Source organism: Numenius arquata, chromosome 5, assembly GCF_964106895.1.
Source record: "Numenius arquata chromosome 5, bNumArq3.hap1.1, whole genome shotgun sequence".
Taxonomy (NCBI): domain Eukaryota; kingdom Metazoa; phylum Chordata; class Aves; order Charadriiformes; family Scolopacidae; genus Numenius; species Numenius arquata.
The window spans coordinates 60,475,516-60,498,493 of record NC_133580.1 but is presented as its reverse complement, the minus strand read 5'-3'; the positions used below and the strand labels follow the sequence as shown (position 1 = coordinate 60,498,493).

Genomic DNA, 22,978 nt, shown 5'->3' with positions numbered 1-22,978 from the left:
ACCGTTAAAGTCCTTTGAGATGATGCTTTTGAGAGAGAGTGGCATTAATTTGCTGAAGCTGGACTGTTCATTCTCCGTACCAGTGTGCACAAAAGTGTCTCGCGTGCTTTCATCTGCACCCCGGCTTGATTTGTTCAGCTCAGCCTAAGGGCATGTATATTTGGGTCTGTGCGCTGCAGACAGTAAACAGAGATACGTGGTAAAATCATCTGCACAGAGGCCTGTGCTGCCACATCTAAACTCCCTGTGCCCAGATTAATGCATTTCAAATTAATTTGGTCATCTCTTTGCTATGCCACTGTCTGCGCCTAGATATGTCTTCCAAGTACTTCCAAGTCACTGAAGGTGCAGGGTGGGGAGATGGCAGTCAACACGTGCCTTTCATTCTGTTCTCTTGCTTTCTGGTCGTTATGACACCCTTTTAAAAAGGAAAAAAAAAAAAAAAAAAGGCAGAATTGTTCCAATTATGCTTTAACCCTAAGATAATAGCACAAGGTGACTCAACTGTGTATTTGTTTAATAATATCATCTTTTTTGAATACTTGCGTCCAAAAATGACTGCATTAGAGGTAGGGATAAGGAATATAGGTACCTAACAGAAGGGATCAGACCCTAACTATCAGTGTAATCTTAGTCTGTTCAATCAAATGATAAATGACTGCAAGAATTTCTGCCAAGAATTTATTGAAAAATGAAAATGGGAAATGTCTAGCTGAGAAAAAAATATTCTTATTTTCTCTTTAACTGTCTCTTCAAGCTGTGTAAGCCAGTCATCTGTCATCTTAGTTTTGAAAAGAAACTTGGGTTATTCTTTTTTTCTTCGTAAGAAATTTTACTTTGGTATGAAACGATGCCTGCTGTTTGTATTCGCAAAGGTTAACATATCTTCTTAAAAACGACCTGTCATCAACCAAACACTATACATTCTTGTTATTAGGCGAGAATCCTGTCACGTTTTGTCCTCTGCAGTGAGCTGCGTTTGGTGTGCTGAGATGGAGATGTTTGCTTCTGGCTGCTCTTCTTGCTTTTTATTGAAACCTATTTTAAATCTCAGAAATGTTAGCCTTATTAACTTACTATTTTGCCTTCCAAAGATGCACAAGAACCACTATGTTTTATAGCTTTAGAAAAAACGCTGTAATCTTTTATTTAACAGTATTGGAAGTCTCATTTAATACGGGATGTTTTTATGTAGAAAACTTTATGCAAAGACTACAGCTACTTCCAAAATGCAAATCAAAGAGAACCTTTTATGCTAAATACATTCTTTCTTAATATTTTATGTGTTAGAACAAACTGTCAGCATCATCAACCTGATTTTATTGTGTGAAGTACCCTTATTCTAAGCAGCTTATCACAGATTTTGTGTCTTTGTATGTCGTTCTTTGAGAGGAATGAGAATTTCACATAGGCTTTGTACAAATAAGTGGAGTTCAATAAGAGCGGTATGCATCAAAACAGGCAAACCTTGCTCCACGGGCAAGATGCCTTCCTGGTTTTAGCTGGAGACCTAGGAATTGCTTCCCTTTAATTTCCCATGTTAGGGAAATGCTTTTTCTTGTCTTGTATCTGTAGGAATTTGTCTTTTGGTTTAGAAGGAGCTCAGATGATGGATTTGGCATTTAGAATTAGAAAGTTATATTTTTCTTTAATAATTGACAAGCATATTTGCTAATAATTCTGATTTTTTTTTTTTTTTTTAGAGGAGGAAGTGTTACAATGTTTTGTGTAAATTACAAGAGTTTTTAAGCTATCATTTTTTTTTTTTCTTTCTGAAACCAGTAATTTTCCTGTTGTAGTTGGAAATGTTAAGTGAAGTTTTTTAAGTATTAAAGTGCAGTACCAGCTATTGTTATTCTGCCTTAACAAGTCTTCTAATACAACATTTGATTTGTTACTATGTCCTCATAGGGAAGCATCAGCAGTAGAGTATACATGACAGTGAGAAAGTAAACACATGCTTGCAATCAAATTAATGTATTTCATCTGTCTTCAACTAATAACAATCTGTCATGCTATCTATCTGAGAAGGGGCATAAACAGTTTATTTTGTGTTTGGAATAACTTCCTGGAGGTAGTTAATGTGACATGTAGTTTGTCTGACATGAGTATAACCAGATCAACACTCTAGATGTTTTCTTGATAACCTAAAAAAATTACTGAGAAAATCTGTACTGGAACTATATTTATATATCGTTTTGAGCTTCCTTAAATCAGAGTAGTGGCATAGTTTTCAGTACTTCTGTGAAAGAGTTTTCTTTTCTTGGCAGTTACACAATTTTAGTGTGAGAAAAAGATTGAAAGTATTAATAAAAGTTTAACTACAAAAAGCTGCAGTTTGCGTTCCAACATTTAGGTTTGAGTATTTGAGAAGAAGTATGTGCTCTAGTAATTTAAAAGTACCAAATCAAAGTTTGATTTTTGATTTTAAAAAGCTAGGTAATACACAAAATCTTATAATACTGCAGACTTGGTACAATTTGTTTTCAGTTATTATTTCTGCATAATTCTGGTTATGTTACTATATCAGATAATAATAATTATTAATGATAGCATCAGATATTTGTTCTATCAGATGACTTTTTAATTTACACAGAAAGAACCTTTGTGTCTGCTTAGAAAATGAAAGGGCACTTGCTTGAAGTTTTGAGTAACCCATTCAAATATTCTTTAAAAACTAAGGCATAATGAAATAGCTCCATCTTTTAGTGGGAAAGCAGTAGGTTACTGGTAAGCATAGCAATAAAAAGCTAGGGAGGTTTTTCTGTTGCCTTTTTTTCCTATTTTCTTTGGAGTGATGGCAGAATTAGAATTAAAACTGGGTAATATTGCCTGTGGCAGAAGAGGCCCGAGAGGGGTTCCTTGTGACCAGGGCTGTGGGACCTGTCGAGCTGTGTTCTGCCGAGGTGCTGTGGGGCAGAGCTCCGATAAACCAGGCAGTAAATCCCATTACCCAGAATGCTACCGCCAGTATAATTTCTATTTTATTACTTAGAATAGTTCATATTTGGGCATATCTTGGAGAAATCCTATTTTTATTCCCTTTTTCATGCACTTTTGCGTGGGAGAAGCAGAACCTTCACATTCTGAAATTAAACTGATGGCGCTTGTTGAGCAGTGGACGCTGCATGAAGGTGTTGCTGTGTAACAGGATTGTCTTCATCACTCTGTTAGGTTTTCAGGTGCTCAAGCTTGGTTTGTTCATAGGAAATCAGTCTGGAATAATACCAAAAAATAGGATGAAAAAGAGATCGTCATATACAGCCCTCTTTTTTGTGACCCTGGAGTATTTTCCGAAGAGAAAATATGTACATAATTTTAAGCACATGTAAATCAAATTAATAAATTATTAAAGCATTTTACTTGTCATGTCTGTGTGGGCTAATCGTGATAGCTCATTATTTAAACATTATGTAATTGTATACCTTGTGTGAACAGCTGCAAATACTTTGCAGAAAGATTTATATTTCTTTCTTATAGTATGCTGTGAAAAAGAATATATTTTTGTGCGGTACCGTAGATTAATATAGATGTGTACTTATAACTTCAAAACTATCCTTAATTATATTAAAATATGAAATAGTTATAATATGCGTGATAACTACAAAACCTAGATAGCTGTAAATTCAATCATGTGTTAATACAAATTTTAATAACAAATACTGTAATTATCAATAAAAGAAAAAGTTTAGTTTAAATAGGAAAACTGTCCCTTTATAACAGATTCCCTTGCAGTTATTACAAATGAAAGTGAAAGACCGTCGGATTTGGGTGGAGAGGCGTCCCTTTGCTGAAATCCTCTGAACTGTCTCTTTCATGTTTCTTTTCATACATATGGTTTAAAAAATGGTTAAGTTAGTTATCACTTGTATAATCATCTAAAGTGACTGTATAGTGCCTGATCGTTTACAAGTGTAATCTCATGATCCAGGAGGAATGGCAACAAACTATGAAACGTTCAGCCTTGCTTAACATGCATTATGCATGCCACTCCGCTGTTTATGCCAGTCTGAACAAGTACTGTCACTATTTTTTCAGCTGCTTGGAAGTACCTGTACAAGTTATATATTTGTGTTTCTTCCAAAGTTATCTGAAAGAAAGATTCATGCAAAATGGATGTTTTTCGATTTCAAAAAAATGTAGTTTTACATGGAGTTCTTCTCCAGTGATGTTATGAGAGGCTGGCAGCTCTGTGGGAAAGGGAGATAAATAGCATGAGTAGCAGCCTTTACATTCTACATAAATGATGTTCTGTTGTCTTTTTAGAGTATGTGCAGTTATTGGTTTGAGTGACAATATTTAAATAAAAATACACTATTATTACATTTTCAGCATTTTTAAAGATTATAAAACCAGAACGTTCATCATTCTTGTAACTGATGATACGTATTTTAAAATACTTACTGGCTTCATGTTTTACCAGTTGTATTTCTCTGGTAAATTGTTACACGCATATTTATCTAATTAATTCTAAGACAATACAGCTGTGGGGTTTGATATCACGCTTTATTCCTTGAAGCAAACTCTGGTGAGCTGATTATATTTGTTCTAGTTCATTTCAGTGAAGCAGGTGAGCTAAAGTAGTATTGAAGCTTCTTGTCTATTGGTTTTCCGTGTACGTATGGTGTAATGGAATGGAAATGCTTGTCTGTCCCCGCACAGTGGTGCTATGTGGCTTGTTGCAGGCCTTTTTTCATCTTGAAGGAGTGGTACCTATATCTAAATAGTGTGAGAGAAACAAATGTGGCATTAATTCATTTACCATTAGTGGTTTCAAAGTCTCAAGTCAAAAATAGCAGAATTATTCAATCAAGACTGAATTACTATTGAATGGCTGTGTGTGGGTAAAACACCCCTTTGTGTTTTACCTAGCACTTTCTAGTGTTTTTCTATTTCCTTGCTACTACCCAATAAACTAAAATTTCAGTGACTGACTCTTAATTTCTCAAGTAAAGTTATAAAGAGATTTGACTTTGAATAACTATTTATATTGTCTTGTGTTCATTCAGAATTTTTCTATCACTTGATACCGAGCCTTGCAGTCATTTAAAATAAGATTTCCTTTTGCATTTTGAGTTAGCATTGACTATCAGCTTTTCACTGCAAATAAGTGATGTATAGCAGCAATTCAAAGGATAGTGAAAATGTTGGTTGTTATAAATCACCTGAAGATGTGATCCATTCAGATCTCTCTGGTCCTAACTTAAAATGGCTATTTTGTCCTTGTCTTAGAATCATAGAATGGTTTGGGTTGGACGGGACCTTTAAAAGTCACATAGTCCAACCCCCCGGCAATGAGCAGGGACGTCTTCAACTAGATCAGGTTGCTCAGAGAGCCCCGTCCAACCTGACCTTGAATGTTTCCAGACATGGAGCATCTATTACCTCTCTGGGCAACCTGTTCCACTGTTTCGCCACCCTCAGTGTAAAATAATTTCTTCCTTACATCTAGTCTGAATCTATCCTCTTTTAGCTTAAAGCCATTATCCCTTGTCCTATCGCAACAGGCCCTACTGTTGCACCATTTAAGTACTGAAAAGCCACAGCAAGGTCTCCTGGAGACTTCCCTTCTCCAGGCTGAATAACCCCAGGTTTCATAACCTCATAAGAGAGGTGTTCCATCCCTCTCATCGTTTTTGTGGCCCTTCTCTGGACCTGGCCCAACAGGTCCATGTCCTTCTTATGTTGAAGCTTCCAGAGCTGGATGCAGTACTCCAGGCTGGGTCTCACAAGAGAGAGTAGTGGGGCAGAACCACCTCCCTTTACCTGCTGGCCACACTGCTTTTGATGCAGCCCAGGATACGGTGGGCTTTCTGGGCTGCCAATGCACATTGCCAGCTCATGTCCAGCTTTTCATCTACCAGTACCCCCATATCCTTCTCGGCAGGGCTACTCTCAAGCGTTTCATCCCACAGCCTGTATTGATACCAGGGGTTGCCCCAACCCAGGTGCAGAACCCTGCCCTTGGCCTTGTTGTACCTCATGAGGTTCTCATGGGCCCACTTCTAGAGCTTGTCTTTGAAATGTCACTTGTTCTCCACAGAGGTTCACCACATGGTGGTGTTTACATCTTTTTCCTTCCATAGATTCTGCAGTTTTCTTCTTGCCTGTTTTTTTCTCACATCTTCAGGAATGCCTTAGAGGGAGTATCTTTGGGATTTCTGTGGGAGTTTCATACTTGTCTCTTAGATTCCATTTTCTTTTTTCACCTCATTAGATCTCTGTTTAGTCTCACCTACAAGTCAAAATTGAACTCTCTGGAGTTCATGAGAAACAAGTCTTTTAGCAAGCCTTACCTGCTTTTGCTACAGCAGACACTGATCTATTTGGGCTGGTTTCATCTACGAGGTAAGATTTTTCACTTGGATTTGTCTGGCTTGGTGGAAGTCATGTCTGAATTCCTGAAGTTCCTAATAAATTTTTGTTGTGCCAGTATCTTTGTGGGATACTTGTACATACAAAAATGTATAGATCTGTTAGTTATGGAACAGCAATTTATCTTGCTAGCTTTAATTGAAATGACTCTTCACACCAGACAAGCATAAAGGTGAATGTTTGGTTTGATTCCAGAGAAAGAAAACGTTGAGCTCTTGACTAGTTAGTTAGAAACAGAGTTGAAGAAGAGGACAACTAAGATAACAAAAATAATTTTGGAAAAGTATCTGGCAACCACGGTTTTTTTTTGTAGTTGTCACACGAGCTTTTTAGTGTGTATTTTGGGCATAAAAATGAGCTAATGGGAGCAGCCCACGTCGAGGATGCTTTTTTCTTAGAAAGCAATTTCAGAATTACTTCGGTGACTGATGAGCCCCTTTTTCTTTCCTCATCAGGCCAATCAGGGAAGCAATACTATGACCTCTCTCTCTCCCCTATTGCTTGTGACGTCCCTCTGCTTCTCCTGATTTCAGTTTTCATGTGGTTTATTTAAGTATTCCATTTAATGCAAATATACTGTGGCTCCTGTATAGTCGAGGAATTAGCAATGTTCTTGTACTCCTTTGACATTTTAACTATTGCTTTGCTAACTTTAACTGCCATTCCTGTTGGTCCCATTTTTAAGACCTTTAGAACTTTATAAATGATAGATCAAAGAAATGCTCTCACTGCATTCTGTAAAATTTACATATCTTGGGGTTGCTTTAGCTTTTCATGATCAGAAAGCATAATTTATTAATGTAGACAGCAGAGTTTGTATCCAAGCACTTAATCCAAAGTACTGGTTTGTAATATTTGCATGCTCTAGAGATTCACTGTTTGCAAATAGTTAAATCTCTTTTCACTTTTTAAACTAAAATCCTTGTGTGTCTTTTAGATGTCCCATTGTGAATATCTAGCCATCAATTTAAATTCGGCTTGGTAAAAATGGACCTGTTAATTTTCCTCTGTCTTTGTCATTCACTTTAGATGAGGAGGATGACTGTACCATCTGGCACGTAAACTTTGCTTTGGGCCTTTCCCTAAATGTTTGTGTTTGATGTGTGTCCAAATCTTGCAGATTCTTTCTTTGAGACCTTTGTTAGATATGGCCTATTATAACCTTATAACACAGTTAAAATGTTCTTATTTTGCATCTTAATTTCGGTAATTCCTTTTTCTTGGCCAATGCAATGTTATCTAGTCATTTAGAATGTTCTGCAAGATCATTTTCCTGCTTTGTACAATCAAACTGTATTTATGTATCTGATTCTCTTTCTTGCTATCCAAAACTTATTTGTCTTTGCCTTTAAACTTTTCATGCTTTAAGTGCATTCTAGTATCATCCTTCATCCCAAGATATCTATTCCTGCTGTTAATTGGCTCATCAAACCAACCCACATTGGCCAGCTGTTAGTTTTCGTTCTATAATTCCCTGCATTCCTTATAAATATCTTTTTAGAAAATCATTTTTCTCCTCCAAATCCCTCCTTAAAGTCCTTTTGCTGTGATGTCTAAATAAAAGCTGGACAAGACTTATCTCCTGGTGTGCTAAGAATTATGCCTGTTGAGCAACGTCAGATGCTCAAAAAAAAAAAAAAAAGGACTGAAAGGACTGGAGGGCAACTCTTTACTGTATTTTAGCTGATCTTTGGCAACTCTCTATGATTGTGCCCTTAGCCTGTGGCAATGCAAAGTAACGTGAGTTACCATAGTCGTCTTTCATTGACTGCAAACTGCAACTTTTTATAGTTAAATACTTATTAACGCTTGAAAACCTTTTCTTGTACTAAAACTGTGCCCTCTTTCATTGAGAGCTAACATAACATGAATTGCCTTGCATTTACTCTGGGCTGAGAGTGTGCACATGGACAGTTACCTGGCAGTTATCTGGCATAACAGGAACCGTACAGTTCACAGCAGACTGCCTCTAATTCAGAAGACAAGGTGAAATGCTTGTAAGTGGGGAGAGGGACTGAGAATTACACGAAGTTCAGAAACATAATTTCACCTTGATTTTCACTTCCAGTCTTTTAGACTCTAGGATCTTGGGTGCTTTTAATTTCTCTACTGCAGTAGAGTATATGCTCCACTGACTATAGATTATTCTCGATGTTTCTTCAAGTAGAAAATAGGAGGCATTTGATGTTATGATTTCCAATATGGCAGTGGCATTTTCTTCCTGAAAATTGATCAACTTTTTAACACGCTGTTGTGTTCTCCCACTCTATTCTTTTCTTCCTGGGAAAGAGAATTTGAGAGAGATTGTAACTTGTGAGCTTGCCTTTATTGACTTACATAAACATGTCATGGTATTTTAGAGGGGTACAGTGTAAAGCTGTATCTATCTATCTATCTTTTTTTTTTTTTTTTTTTTTTTTTTATCGTAACCGTGTGTAGGTTTTTGGAGTTCGGGTATAGTCGAAGAAATACAGTGAGTGAAATTTGGAGGTGGGGTTAAGGTTCCTTTAAGAGCTCGTCAAATAAAAATAAAGAAAATATATATTTATATTTCCCCAAAGAGTAATCTCACTGTTGTGTTTTCCAGACTGCACTTAAAGCTAATATGTAAAGAGTAAAAATAATAGTTAATAATGATATGGTTTAGGCAGCGTGCTGTATTTTATTCTTAAAGGCGTTTCAACAGAGGCTCTCTCCTGGTAGTTATTTTTCAGAGGAAAAAAATTAAGTAGCTGTCATGTAGACTGCATGAGTTCTTAACAAAATTGTTATTGACTTTTAGGTTTTATCTTACTAAATGTATTTGTCGTTCCTATTCTTTGTGGAACTATATATATTCTACATTTAGTGTTATGAAAAACTGTACTACAAACAGTAGTGTTAACAGCTTAGTATTTTAGTCCTTCGCAAATTAATGCCTGTGGTAACTGGATGATTTTAGGCCTGTTCTTATAAACAAGGCCTTACTGATGTACAAGGAACAGTAATATGTGGCAAAAACTCCACATTAACCAAGGTAAGCAGTATAAATGGGGTGTAGGAATCCCCTGTTAGACTAAAAATCTCCAAGAGAAAATCTCCAGAGCCTACAAATTAAAGACCTCCAATATCATTTTAAAATAAAGCCTTTTATGTAGTAGGAGAGCATTTTTTCAGCTGATAATCAAATGACACTATTATGCAGGCTTACTAGATTTGCAAATTTACAAGTTTTTACAAGTCAGTTGGGTCCCTTCCTCAGGAAATCAGTTTAAGTTTTTTTTTCCTGTATTGACTCAAAGAGCCTGGTTGTCCTTAAATCCTTCTGAATATATTTGCCTTATAATTTGACGGCATTGAGTCAACACCCTTATAGGAACTGTAATGCAATAAAAAGAGAAACTGTTCAATATAGTTTCCAGTTACCTTAGGATCAGATTTGGAGAAGCTGGAATGTACACAATAAAACCTGTGCAAGACTTGAGTTCCATGTTGTTTTGGAAGCAACTAGTGCTTTTCGACATGAAATACCATTTGAAAGCTTTGCTCTGCTTCCAATGGTTGTAAAATGATAAAAATGAAAATGCCTGTGACTCGTGAAATATGCATTTTACTGTTTTTAATTTTCTGAACCATACCTTTGTGGAATTGGAAACTTCATATACAAGTAAATAACCATCAATGTTTTTACTTGGTTCTGTTTTTTTAAATATAGTGAATGTTTCTCTCTGCCGTGTTCTGCAATAAAAGTTCTTTATAACTCATTTACATTTTCTACTTATCTGAATCTACATATTTTTTTCTATGTGCTCAGTGAACACTATTTTGTAAATGTCTTTAGGTTACACTGGAATGTCCAGTATGTATCATGCTCGCAAACAGAATGCACAAAATTCAGTTCTGTCTCAGCTTTTTGTATGTAGTTAGCAGTAAAGTTGTTAGAAATTTCTTGTGTGTATCCAGAAATAAATTTGTCCTTTATTTCAGATATGAATTTGTTGCATTTGACCATATAATTTTAGTTGTGGTTTCTTTTTAGTTTTGCAAATAAAATTAATCTAAGGTAATTAGTTATTTTTATTTTGACAAATTATTATAAAAAGAAAGAAATTTGTATTTGCATGCATCTGTAAAGGAAAAGGTTACATCTGATGTGTTTCCAATGAATAATTTCTAAGACAGGTAACTAAATGGGCTTCATTGTACTAATTTTTCCTTTTTTCAACTTATTTTTAGTTGACTTGGAGCATATGCGCACAGTGAAAGTTGACAAGCACCAACGATTTTGTCAGGAAAACAATTTCAGTAGCCATTTTGTGTCAGCCAAGACAGGAGATTCTGTAAGTAAGAAGAAGAAAATCCTTGTAGATTCTTTGTTTGTTTTTTATTTTAAGAAAATCATTATTCTGCTATATGATATAACAGCTTTATTATACTTCACATATCAAACTATTGAGAACTTTGCTGCAGGCCCTTTTTGCCTACCTCCTTGAATGAAAAATAGACCTAAGTGTATATATTCTTTATTAATTAACAGTGGCTTCTCATCTGATTTGCAGTTTAAGGTATAGATTTTAATATGGAAATGGTCTAGCTTATTCATCAGCGTGAGAACTGAGCCCAGCTGGACCTCTGCTGTCAGCCAGTAGTTAAATGTATTCCTTCAATCCATGTGGAGTCCCATCTATGGACCATCAGTATAGCAATTTCCAAGAGTTGATAATGTCACAAAACCCTGTTATGATCAAAGTTTTTAATATGGGTCCTGAGCCATGAGAGAGACACTCTCTGCAGGTCCATTGAAATGTGAACATTCTGGAGTTTGTAATGCTTTGCAGAGCACATTTTTGAACAATCTTCTGACTCTGAGCTAACTGGATTATTTGTTTTAGTTGGAAGCTTATGGAAGAAAAGGTTCTTTTTCAGTTGACTATATCAGTCAAGTTTAATCACACTGTATTACTTTGCTTCATTTCTGTCACATGCCTAAAGACTTTGTCATTCCCATAAAACAGTCCGGTATCTGTCTCCTGTTTATGACAACATGGTTTATTTTTATATTATTGAATGTTAAGACCATGTTCAATTATATGGAAGTATAATTCTGTAACACAAATGGAATCACTTGTTTTAAGATCTTTGATGAAACTTCTACATTGGACTGCCTAATTTTATAAGAAAATAGTTATTCTGTAAAGTCTAACAATACTGCAGTTACAAATGCAGTGAATTCTGATTCTCCTTATAGTTTGTGTTAAACATTTGGCATAAATTTTTGTTTTAAGTGTGAGAATTCAAGCTCTTTATGCTAGAAACAAGGAAAAATTTTATAATACTTCAGTCAATGAAGTGTGATTTTGATAAAACATATTCCTTTCTCAAGGAGACAACCTTTTTGTGGGATTTGTTAATAGGAAGAAAAAGCAGTTCTTTTTACAAGGTTGACATTGTAAATTATGAGGGAATATTTTGAAAGGATTCATGAATTACAGCAGCATCCCACTATATATACTGATTGTGCTTTTTTTAAACTTGCTGTTTAAAAACAAAAGTAAATCTGAATATGCCTAGAAAGCATTAACCAGAAATCTCTGTTTAAATATCTACTAGCAAAAGAAGGTATGAGGTGTAGTTCACAGTAATTCATTTTTAGTTTCAATATAGATTCAAATGACCTCTTTCACTGTTACTGCACACTGACCTTTTAAATTCTTCATGTATTTGGGTGGTTGTGCAGGAAAGACAGGGTGTTTACCCTAGACAGTGATTTAAGAAGAGGCCATCCATTGCTACTGTGGATATAGAGTAGAGGAGTCTTAAATACTCACTTAAGATAAATGAAGTGATTTGTTTTGTTTACCTCAGATTCCTCCAACAGACTTGTATGCAAAAGATAATTTTATGCACACAGGAAAAAAAAAAAGCCTGAAAGTGTCCTCAGGGGAGAAAAACTTTCATGAAAGGTTTAGTACAGCGAACTGTCTTACTGTCCATCAAATCGCATAACTTAAGCACTGAACTCGTGCCTGATGTTTTCTGCACAAAGCATCCTCCTGGCAGGTGAGGTAGCTCAGTACACCTGAGAGCCTGCTGTGGCTTGAAGCAGGTCTCGGGAAAAGGTAAGCCTGGTCAGGGTTTCCTTTCTTGCTGTGTGGATGCTATGAGAATAGACCACTACTAGACCAAGGAATTAGAGGAAGAGAAATTATTTTGGAAGCTACTATGGCTGGTTGGTTGTGTCGCTAATTCGTGACTGGTTTCCATATCAGATGTAAGAAAAAAATGTGTAAATGGTATCTTTTTGAATTTTCATTGCAAATGACTAAAAGCACTTACAGAGGCCTTACCTTTCGGGGGTGGCAGCTGCATGATGAGAAGGAATGTTTGTTAGTAGTTCAGGTTGTGAGCTCAGTTGAATAACCATAAAATATAGTATGTAGCTTGACAACACAGTGTTCAGCAGCAGTGCAAGCTTGAGCTGCTCCTCTTTACCATCTGTTCTGTTCTTTAATCTCATTTAAAATGCAGCTGCCCCAACAGGAAGATTCGTGGACTGGATTGAGAATGAAGTAAAGGAGTTATTTAAGATAGTATTGACACCCTGTGTTATCTGTCAAACCATGTCCGAAGTCTTAACTCTATTGGGCTAGTGTATGCCATGCACCATCGTCGTTGTTTCCTAGATGACTTCTGCTCAGTATAACACTCACAATGTTTTGGAAGACTCTTCAGAACAAATGTATAATTGCTTGGCTTTCGTATTGCTAATGTTTTTCAAATGTATGCAGTAGAGATTTTGGTGATGTTGATGCACAGTTCTGTTCTCAGTAGCTTACATCACTGTTGCACAATACCCTGGTAATATATTTTTGTGCTAAACATTAGTGAATACCCTTATTCATATTTTATAGCACTGAGAGTAGTATTTGAGAGGTGGGTTGTGTAAAAGCTTGTTTAAACTTAGGTCTCTGGAGGCAGAGTAGAAGTGTTGCTTAACAATCCAGCATACTGTTCATTCCTTGTACCATTGTTGAGTTATTTTCTCCAATTTTTAAACAAAATTGAATGTACCAGATGAGGTTATTTTCAGATCTGTTTTGCACAGGTCATAATTTTGTATATCTCACTGTTTACAGTTCAAGGATGGTTTGATATATTTGAAAGAACCTCAAGGATGTCTGTTTTTAATCATTTAAATGCAATTTAATTTTTTTCCATAGGTCTTCCTGTGTTTTCAGAGAATTGCTGCTGACATACTCGGCATCAAATTAAACAAAGCAGAATTGGAACAATCACAGGTGATTTTCCACAAATACATATTTTTCCTTAGTATTTTATTTAGTGTTAATAAAACAATCTTATTACAAATTAGTAACTGTCCATTAAAGCAAGGTGTAGCTGTTGTTCTGAAGACAATTATTGACTTTCACAACAGCTTTTTAAAAATATAGTAATTCTTTATTTATCCATCATGATAAACTTGCTGAAACAAGAAAACTTAGGAAAAAATTTTAGTGTGAGGGCTGTTTGTTTAAAAATAGTACTTAAAATTGTTTTAGAAGTTAAAAATCTCTCTGTACGTATTCATATACAGGTATCATGGGAGACACTCTTGTATGTACATTAATTACTGTACATTGATGTCACACACTTTTTATGATAATTGTTCTTTTTTAATTCTTTACATATTTTAAAAAAAATTTCATTTTAGAACACTACATAGAAGGCATAAGCTTCTGTGAGTGGACATGTTCTAAATCAAACTTCATTGTAGTAACACAGGAAAAAAATATTTTTCAGTCACAGAATCAGGAATTAACTGTGTCAAATCCTGCATTTGGTTAATATCCGATTTTAGTTTTCGTTCCGTGCCTGTATAATACAGGACAAGAACACTTTCCTCAATAGTGACTGTCTGCCTCAGAGAAGGAATATTGACTTTGTAGTCACTATTTCCCATTTTATTCCGATGTGCAGATGAGAAATGAATCCTATTCTGGTTCGACATAGCCATTCTCAACAGCGGGCAGACCTGTGGAATCATGCTGCGTATGGGTTGCTATTATGGCTCCCTGGCATCTGCAATTAATTTTCTCACTGTACCAGTCCCAAATAATCCCTAAAGAAGCTGCATAGTTTCTGCTGTTGCATTTTGTCATTTGTTCTTTCTGTTATTGTTATCTTGGGGGATTTTGTGACATTTCCTCTGCAGTAAGAAAGGGCTGAGAGAGAGGAGAATGTTTCCCAGCAATTAGGTGGGAAGGTCATCAAGAAGGTTGTCCCCCATTCTGTTGTACTGGTCAGCAGTGAGTTAGGGGTGTGAATATAGTGATTTCACTATGAACGCATGGTGAAACCCTGCTCCGTGTCCCGCTCTGAACTGTAGCGGAGCTTTGTTGCAGTTCATGCGGTTCAGTAATTGATGTATGCAAAATAGCTCTAATGAGAATGTTGTTTTATTGCCTTATGAATTAGTGAGGAAAAGATGTTTTCACTTTTTTCAAAATTTGAACTATAACTATATATTAATTAAAATGTGAGTACTTGCTTAACTGTATCTACCAGAGTTGGAAGTCACTTAGATTTTATCAGTGCGTTAGGAGATCAAAAATGTTTTAATTGTTCAAATAAGCAATTGAGCAAGAGGTTTTCTAATGTAAACCCTTTTCCCTTACCACTCCCTTCTTCCTAGTTCCTGCTTCTAAAAATAATTTTCCTGCCAGGAAGACTGCGTGCATAGGTTTAAACCAAAAAGATTTTATACAAATCCAGTTTCAGAAACCTCCAAAACAAAGATTATACTACTGCAGCAACCCTTCCTATATAATGACGTTTGAGATTACAATATGCTTATTTTAAGTTTTCTTATTGGACCAAAAGGTAGCTGTTCTCGCTGTGTAATATGCTGGAACTGCTAGTTACTACCAATGTTAAGCCAGTACCACAAAATAAGTCAACAAGTTTATTTAAAAGAAAGGCAAAACATTTCTTATGTACAGCTTGGTCTCCTGCTTTTTGAAAATACAATAAACGTGTAATTTTGGCAAGTGTTTTGCCACGGCAGTGTTTACAATCTGTGTTGAAGTGGTTAACTAGAAAACTGTATTGCAAACAGTAAAATGGTAAAATATGCTTGTAGTGCATACTCAACAAGCAAAGCTAAGGAGATCCGAAAAGCTGTCATTTATAAGTAGAGAAATATCCTGTCTTTTCAGTGATCTTTTACTCCCAAGGCACCATCCATCTATTGTTCTGAGCTCTATGATTATTTGCATATAAATAATTCAGCATGTAAAGAGTTCTTTAATTTTTCTTTGGTTGTAGCTAGCACTGGAACATCAGTCTTAGACCTCTCTGTCCTGTGTGGTGTTGTGTTCTGGTAACTCACGTGTAAGCTTGTAGGTAGATATGCAAATGCCTTAAATTAAAAGCAGAGTATGAGAAGTGGGGTTATACAGAAAATTGTATCTTTCCAAAGAAAGTGTCTATTTTTACGTTGTTTTTAAATTAAGAACCTCTATGTAGCCCTGTCTTGAGTACATAACTTTGTATGTCAAATTGGTACCCACTTTAAGTAGGCTTCTTCCTACCTTACTATTGTAATTACAATTTTTAATTTTGTTGAGCAGCTCAATGGAATATGTAATATGTAGATCAGACAAATTTGATATTATGCAAATTGCATTAGCAATAGCCTATAAATAGTTAATATGCATAAAGTAAATACTCACAGTAACTCACACATTACTGGTAATGTGAATCCAAGCTATAATGGTAAAAAAAAAAAGTTAAAAGCTCTCTGAAAAACCAAGAACAACAACAAAACAACAACAAAAGTAGAAACAAAGCCAGTAAATGGACAGAAAAGCAACTTGTCGCTGTCGAGGTAGAGCAGAAGTCACTGTGTGGTGCCACGCTGGGCATGTAGCTGAAGAGTGAGAGCTGGAAAGCAGCTGCCTGTCTTTGCAAGGTTCTGCTAATCAAGTGTCATTTCAGTCTATTCTTAACAGGCAGTAGTTCTTTGTTACCAGTGAAACATTTGCTTCCTTTCAGAGCGATATTTGAGCGGGCCAGAGGAATTGCCCAAATTTAAGTCAGTGAGAAACCAATGGGAATTCACAGAATCACAGAATCTACTTGGTTGGAAGGGACCTTTGAGATCATCGAGTATCTGTCTGGTAGCTGTATCTTAAGGTTTATTGTTGTATGGAACCAAATACCTTGGTCACTTCTTAAGATAGGAAAGGTAAAATCTCTACATAAAATTGGAGAAGGAAAACTTTAACCTTCATATCCTCAGGGAGATGAATAGAAGGACATTTCTTGAGAGGAATTTATTAGTCTTCAGTGGAAAAGGCTAATTGAAGTAATGTGTTGATGCTGTTTCCCAAAAGCATGGAGCTGGTCTCTTGGCTGGAAGGAGGTGGTATTAGATGATGTTGCCGTTACTAGCTTTCTGGTTTACCACACACTTTTTGTACAACAGGTACAGGTTCCTTGGTTGGGGGGGTGGTGGGGTGGTGGTGGTGAGGGTTGTTATTTTTTTTGGTTGGTTGTTTCATTTTTTTCCCACATATCTAAAATGGGCACAGTGCTTCCTTAAATTGTGGCACAGTTATATGAATATGTTCCTTAAAATTTGTAGCCATTGGACTATAAAAGTAGATAGATAGATAGATACTAGATAAATGCTATAAAGAAATAAATAAAAGAAGTACAATAGCGTTACTCATCCTTACATCAGTAAGTATGTATGTGTTGACTTAGGTTTAATTTTTAAACCAAGAGTAAAATAGATTTTAGTTTTTACAAATGTGCATTATTTACATGCTGGCTTATATCTTTGTATTTTCCATATTTTTTGTAATGTGAGGTTTCCTCATTTTGAAAAATGAGGAGGTTGTTGCTTAAATATGTTTGTCAGAGAACATCAGATGTCTTCATCATCTTCATCATCTTCAATCAGTCTAGGTGGTAGCAGAGTAAAAGATGAAATACTGAGTTTGTGAAAATGCCAAGAGTGAAATGTTATATGTGAAAGTGTTTTATTATGTGTTTCTTCATTATTACTGATTGCTTAATATTGAAAATACACTTTAAAAATTATTTCTTGCATTGTTGATTTTATGCCTGAAGATCATATTTCTTGTGTTTAAAACCAATTATAATTGTCACAGTCACTAGGAAGATCTTAGAAGTGACTCACAGGTGGTTAGAAATAAGTAACAGGAATCCCAAACACATTATTTTGACTTGTATGAATTTGTGGGCATGACTTTTGAGCTTTGATGAGTGGCAGAACTCAGAAGCCCCTGTGAGAAGTGGATGGAGTTCTTGGTCCCCTTCAAATTAACAGCAAAATTTCTGTTAAGTAACTGCAAGGGCAAGCCTTAGAAATTTAATTACTTACCATGCATTGCTTTACAAAACAGCTGCAGCAGTTTAAGATATTAATGCAACCCAAGCTATTTGTTACTGCCCTTTTGCTGGAATTTATCACTCCCCCAGCAGAATCAGAAAATGGAAGGTGATGGTGTGCCTTGGCCACATCAGGGTGAAGTCGAGCAGCTTAGCTTAAACTGCTGCTGAAAATTGTTTTAAAGTGAAGCTGCCAGACTTTGTGCTGAAGCGGATGAGGTGCAAGTACACATTACATTCCACCAGCTCTCCTCTGGCAGCAGTCATCTCCAGCAGAGGAATAGGACAGACGTTTGGGGGTGGTAAGTTTTTAAACTATCTCAGCTAGAGCTACTAAGCCTTGTCTGTTAACATGCTGAGATGAATGTTAATCAAACCTTTATTTGGCCAAAACTGTGGTGAAACAAAGAACTAGATTACTCTTTATGCGTGACCGGAAAGTAGAGCATGTTTTTGAAGTGAAACAGTTCCAAAGTAAGAAAATTGCAGATCCTGACTTATTTTCAATCCTCAAAATCGCAAGGGTCTGGTGAAATTTGAGGAAATAGCTCCTTTACTAATCAAATGTTTTTCTTTCTATATTTTTTACTTTCAACCGTAGTGTAAAAACTGCATGGGGTACAGCTTTGTTCCTTGGCATTGGCAAGAGCTAGCATTTTTGTAAGTGATGTGTAGTTTTCTCTTTAACTAAATGCCAGTTCAGCAAATGAGGGTGTGTGCGCCAGCTTTGTACAATAAAACCTTTGGCAGATAAGTCAGATCTGGAATTTGGAGCACCTGCATCAAGAAAGGTTATTTCCTATTATTGACGTGGTTTGAACCATTACAGTGATATGCCTGACACAGAAACTTTGTATCAAAACTGATACAAAGCCCAAGTTTTTAATTACCAGGAAGTTAATAGAAGAAATGTTGCAGTGGTATATTTTTACTCTTATTTAGATGAAATTCCTTTTGAAAATCCAAGTAATTTATGATAGTCAGTTTCTTGCTACAGCGTGCCTAAGCATGGGTCACTAACCTGCCTGTGTTTACAGGGTGTGGGATTTAGACCACTGTTTCGAGGAACAATTAATTGCCTACTGATTGCAAGACTTTTTTCTCCCCCCGCCCAGCTCTAGTCAAAAGATTAGTATGAAGAAACTAGGTCCTGTGAGGTCAGATAACACTGTTTAATGCTAAAACTCCTACTAGCGCCTTACATGGGATTTGGCAACCTTTCCCTTGATAACATCAGGCCAGGAGTCCACTAAATCATGAGTGTTGTCCACTAGATAAGATAATATGAATGTGATCAGTTAAACTCAAGAAGAGTACATCAGCAGCTAATAAATCCAGATCCCTTACCAGCCAATTCAGTTATTGTTGCTTGTTTGACATATAGGTTTCATTTACAGAGGTAATCTTTAATATACACTGTTTATATATTAAGATAATCCAGTTTATGTGTTATTTCCTTTAAAATAATAGTGTTTATATATTTATCCATTCATTTTAATCTTGAAAATATGTTGTGTAAAAACTGAAATATTTAAGAAAAAATTATTAAACTGGTTGAGGGTGTCTTTCGTAGCAGACCTACCTCCTCTGTTACTTCTTTGCTGAAATTGTTCTATGAATGTTTCTCCCCTTTGCATGAACATTGTATTAATAGTGAGAAAGCTGTTGAAAGCTTGCTTTGTCTTTAAAGGGAAAAATGAAAGCCTTTTATTTTCTTACATGAAGTACAGAAAAATCAAAGCTTTACAGCACTTAGATGTTGTTAATTTATGTCACAAAATTTATTTTTTATTATATATTTGGTTACAATGCGATAGTTATGTAATGGCAAGATGCATGTGTCTGTCTAATGCACTTGTTGCAGTTGTTGATGGGAAGATGACGAACGTAATATTTCCGTACTCTAGACATAAAGGAATAGGCCATTGCCGTCTTTTCTTCCACTGAATTGCCTGCCTTTTTATTCTGTCCTTCCTCTTGCCTTAATACACTTTTGTTGATTGCATGTATGAATGTTTCACTTCGGTGCTTTGAAAGGGCATGTCCTTGGAGAAGTTTGAGAAGCAGCCCTGATGCTGATAGTGTTCCACCTAGACATGTTGCTCTTGTATGTGCTTTTGTTTTGCTTCTGCATAGTCTTTTTATGTCATTCATTCATTCTTTTCAGCTACTGATCAATCTCCCTTTTTTTTTTCCTTCTCTTCTTTTTTTTTTTTGCTTTTCATTCTTCTCCTTGCCCTCTATCCATTACGTTACTACATGATTAACAGCATGTTGTCAGGGCAGGACTAGTGAAATATCCTGAAGAAGATAACCAACATCACAACACTTCCAACTGCCAGAGCAAAGTCTGCTCGATGCAGTAGTTCAGGTATTGATGGAAAACTTGGGGTTTTTTTCAAGCTTTGTTGCTTTTACATGAAGTAGCAACTGTCACAGTAACCTCTATGGGAAAAATATATATTTTTTTTTTATCTGTAAGCACAGGTAATACTTAACATATTACTTTGGAACTATCTGTACAATTATATGGTGTTTCTAATAACCAGATAGTTCATAGAAACTTTGAAGTGCTTCATGTTACTGTATTATGAAGGCCCTCCAGTGCTGTATAGTCAAAACGTTACATAGCCGCCTCAGAAACGGGCACAAAATTGGGATCTCATTTTCTTCTCCTCGCATAGGAGAGACCAACAGTCTTATCAAATGCTTTGTAAATAGAATGGGTAATATCTGTTGAATTTGTATTAGAAAATAAATATTTATGGGATGCAGAGTTTCTTTTTCTGTTCATTTAGTCTTTAGTCGGTCTGCCTAGCAAAGCTTCTTTGAAATGTGGTTGTATTTGAAACTTGCTTTGTATTCTGTCCATATTTTCCTGTGAAGTGCTTCGAGAATAGTCGGAAAGACAAATTTATGTACAATTTCCAATTACAGTTTAGGCAGTTAATCTTAAAGAATGCATACCATAGTCTCTATAAACTAATATTGTTTTATTATTTCCGTACAAAACACTTTTCATAGAAGTAAAACTTTATTCATTGCTTTTGGGAAAAAAGGCATGTTCCATTTGTAGTGTTGTGAAAACCTACAAGATTTTGCCTACAAGAAGGCACTTCCTTCTGCTTAGTATGGATAAACTGGTATTTAGAGTAAGAATTAGCACCTGATAAGACTTTCTATAAGGTAATGAAAAAAACCCTAAACAATGTCTGTTTTGTCTATTTTTTTTCCATCCTATTTCATAGGAAAATATCTGTTGAATGCTTTGCCAGCATGAAGATTGCATTTTCTGATTGTTACTGTGTTTTCTTTTATGACAGAGGGTGGTGAAGGCAGATATTGTCAACTACAGTCAGGAGCCTGTGACAAGAACCGTTAATCCTCCTAGAAGCTCAATGTGTGCAGTTCAGTGACTTCTCTGGTTCGATACCTTTGGTGGTCCTCCTGCCTCGACGCAGGCTCTGGGATTACCAGGAACTTTGTTTTAACAGTGACCATCGCAACAATGCAATTAGAGGTTTCAAAAACGTGTTGCGCCGTTGTACGTTGCGAAGCAGTGGGCAGTTTTTTGACTGGCCGACATTCAAACGTGAGACCACACATCTCGAAAAAATAAGATCTATATTCTTTTAAATTATATTTAAATAAAGCAGTATAACTGTGTTTATATGTTTCCTCCTATCTATTTGACTGGTACCAGAATAAAAATGGATGAAGAAGTCCTGCATTCAAAATACTTCGGAAGACATCACTATGAAACGGTTTTTGCCAAAGCGTTTTTAAAATTTTTTTCTCTGTTTTTCCCCTGTGATCTGAACTAACACTCAGCAAAACGTAACTTGGAAAAGCTATTGCTGGAATAATTTTAAGCACATAATATATTTTATCTAGGGATAATTTGGAAAGTATTCCATTAATATGTATACATAGAGCAAAAAGTATAAATTGTATCCAGTAAGAAACAGTACTTGAAATAAAGCTGTAATATAAAAATAGTTACTTTTCTGAAGTCTCAAGTTGTCTCCGTGGATGCTCTGAAAAATGTTACTGTTTTTGTGTATTTTTGTTACCACATCAGCATTTCTTCTTGCAGTAGTAGATATGCTCATATGTCTTCATGAATATGGATGAACCTCAGTCAACAGTTTGGGCTGTAAATGTTGAGTGATATATTCAGCATGCATTAGAAACTGTTGATAGATCAATTAGGATCAGTCATTTTTAATAACAAACTGAATGACTTTTGGCCTGGTGCTCTTTTCCTTCTAGTTCAGAGTAAATGACAAATAAAGAGCTCTCTGCTCTGTGATCGTCACATTTCTCTTCTGTTTCTTTTTTAGTGGTCTCTTTTAGACATACAGTTCTCTGCTGGCACATCTGAATAGAAAGCTAAGGAAAGGAAAAAAAAAAAAATTAAGCCAACTTGATTCCAGACTAGAAATCTTCCTGTTTGAACTCCAGAATGTGTTTTCTTATAAAGTACAGCAAAATATTTGGAGATTTAGAAAATTAATGAGCCTGAGTGAAGAAAGCTTGTATATGACAAGTGAAAATGGTAAGGTCCTTCAAGTGAGTGTTTCTATTAACCTGTTCAAGCAAGTGCTTAATAGTTGGAACTATTAATAGTTTAATAAAATAGTTAAGCTATTTCAACTATGTTAAAAAAAAGATTGCAGATGGCAAAAATATGCTATTTGTTATTATTTTGGTATATTCCAAGTTAAAAATGAACTTAGCTTTTCAATTAAACCATTCAACACACAGCTTGACACATAGTTTTATAACTACATGATAATGACTTAATGTTGTTAATATTTTCTTGTTCAAATGTGGGAAATTCTAAGAAACAAGCTGAGATACTGAGAAATTGTACTACACTAAGATAGGTGTGGATTTGCAGTAAGTTATTGATTGTAGGGTTACAGTCTTGTGTTCTTGTTCCTGTCCTGTGGAGTTTGGGTCCCACTGCAGAGCTTCAGCTTACCATTACATGCAACCAGAAGGTGAACTATCTTCCACTACCACCAGGTGAGAACTTCTCTTCAAACAGTTTTTTTCTGAAGTAGCTGATGAGTTTACGAGTTTGTGTCCTCCAAAGCCCCCAGATTTCTCGGTGTGTTTCCGTCCTGAACTCTGCCTATATGTTGAAATATTCACAAGAACTGTCCCCTCTCTGAGAAGCTGAGCAGAACCTGGCTCAGCT

General features: G+C 35.8%; 1 protein-coding gene across 4 annotated transcripts in view; it reads left to right on the top strand.

Annotated features, from left to right (window-relative positions):
* The window catches only part of RAB28 (RAB28, member RAS oncogene family), a 71,179-nt gene extending 49,090 nt beyond the window's left edge, over positions 1-22,089 (top strand). The window contains exons 5-8 of one of the 4 annotated variants that reach the window (XM_074147663.1): positions 10,591-10,694; positions 13,575-13,652; positions 20,043-20,143; positions 21,096-22,089. In XM_074147663.1, the coding sequence (XP_074003764.1) occupies positions 10,591-10,694; positions 13,575-13,652; positions 20,043-20,138 (278 nt within the window). In that variant the 3' untranslated portion in view covers positions 20,139-20,143; positions 21,096-22,089. Of the gene's footprint in view, positions 1-10,590; positions 10,695-13,574; positions 13,653-18,018; positions 18,075-18,373; positions 18,437-18,887; positions 18,949-20,042; positions 20,144-21,095 lie in introns of those variants that run through there. The other 3 variants (XM_074147662.1, XM_074147664.1, XM_074147665.1) reach the window with 3 other exon arrangements.
* Positions 22,090-22,978: the final 889 nt, after the last annotated feature.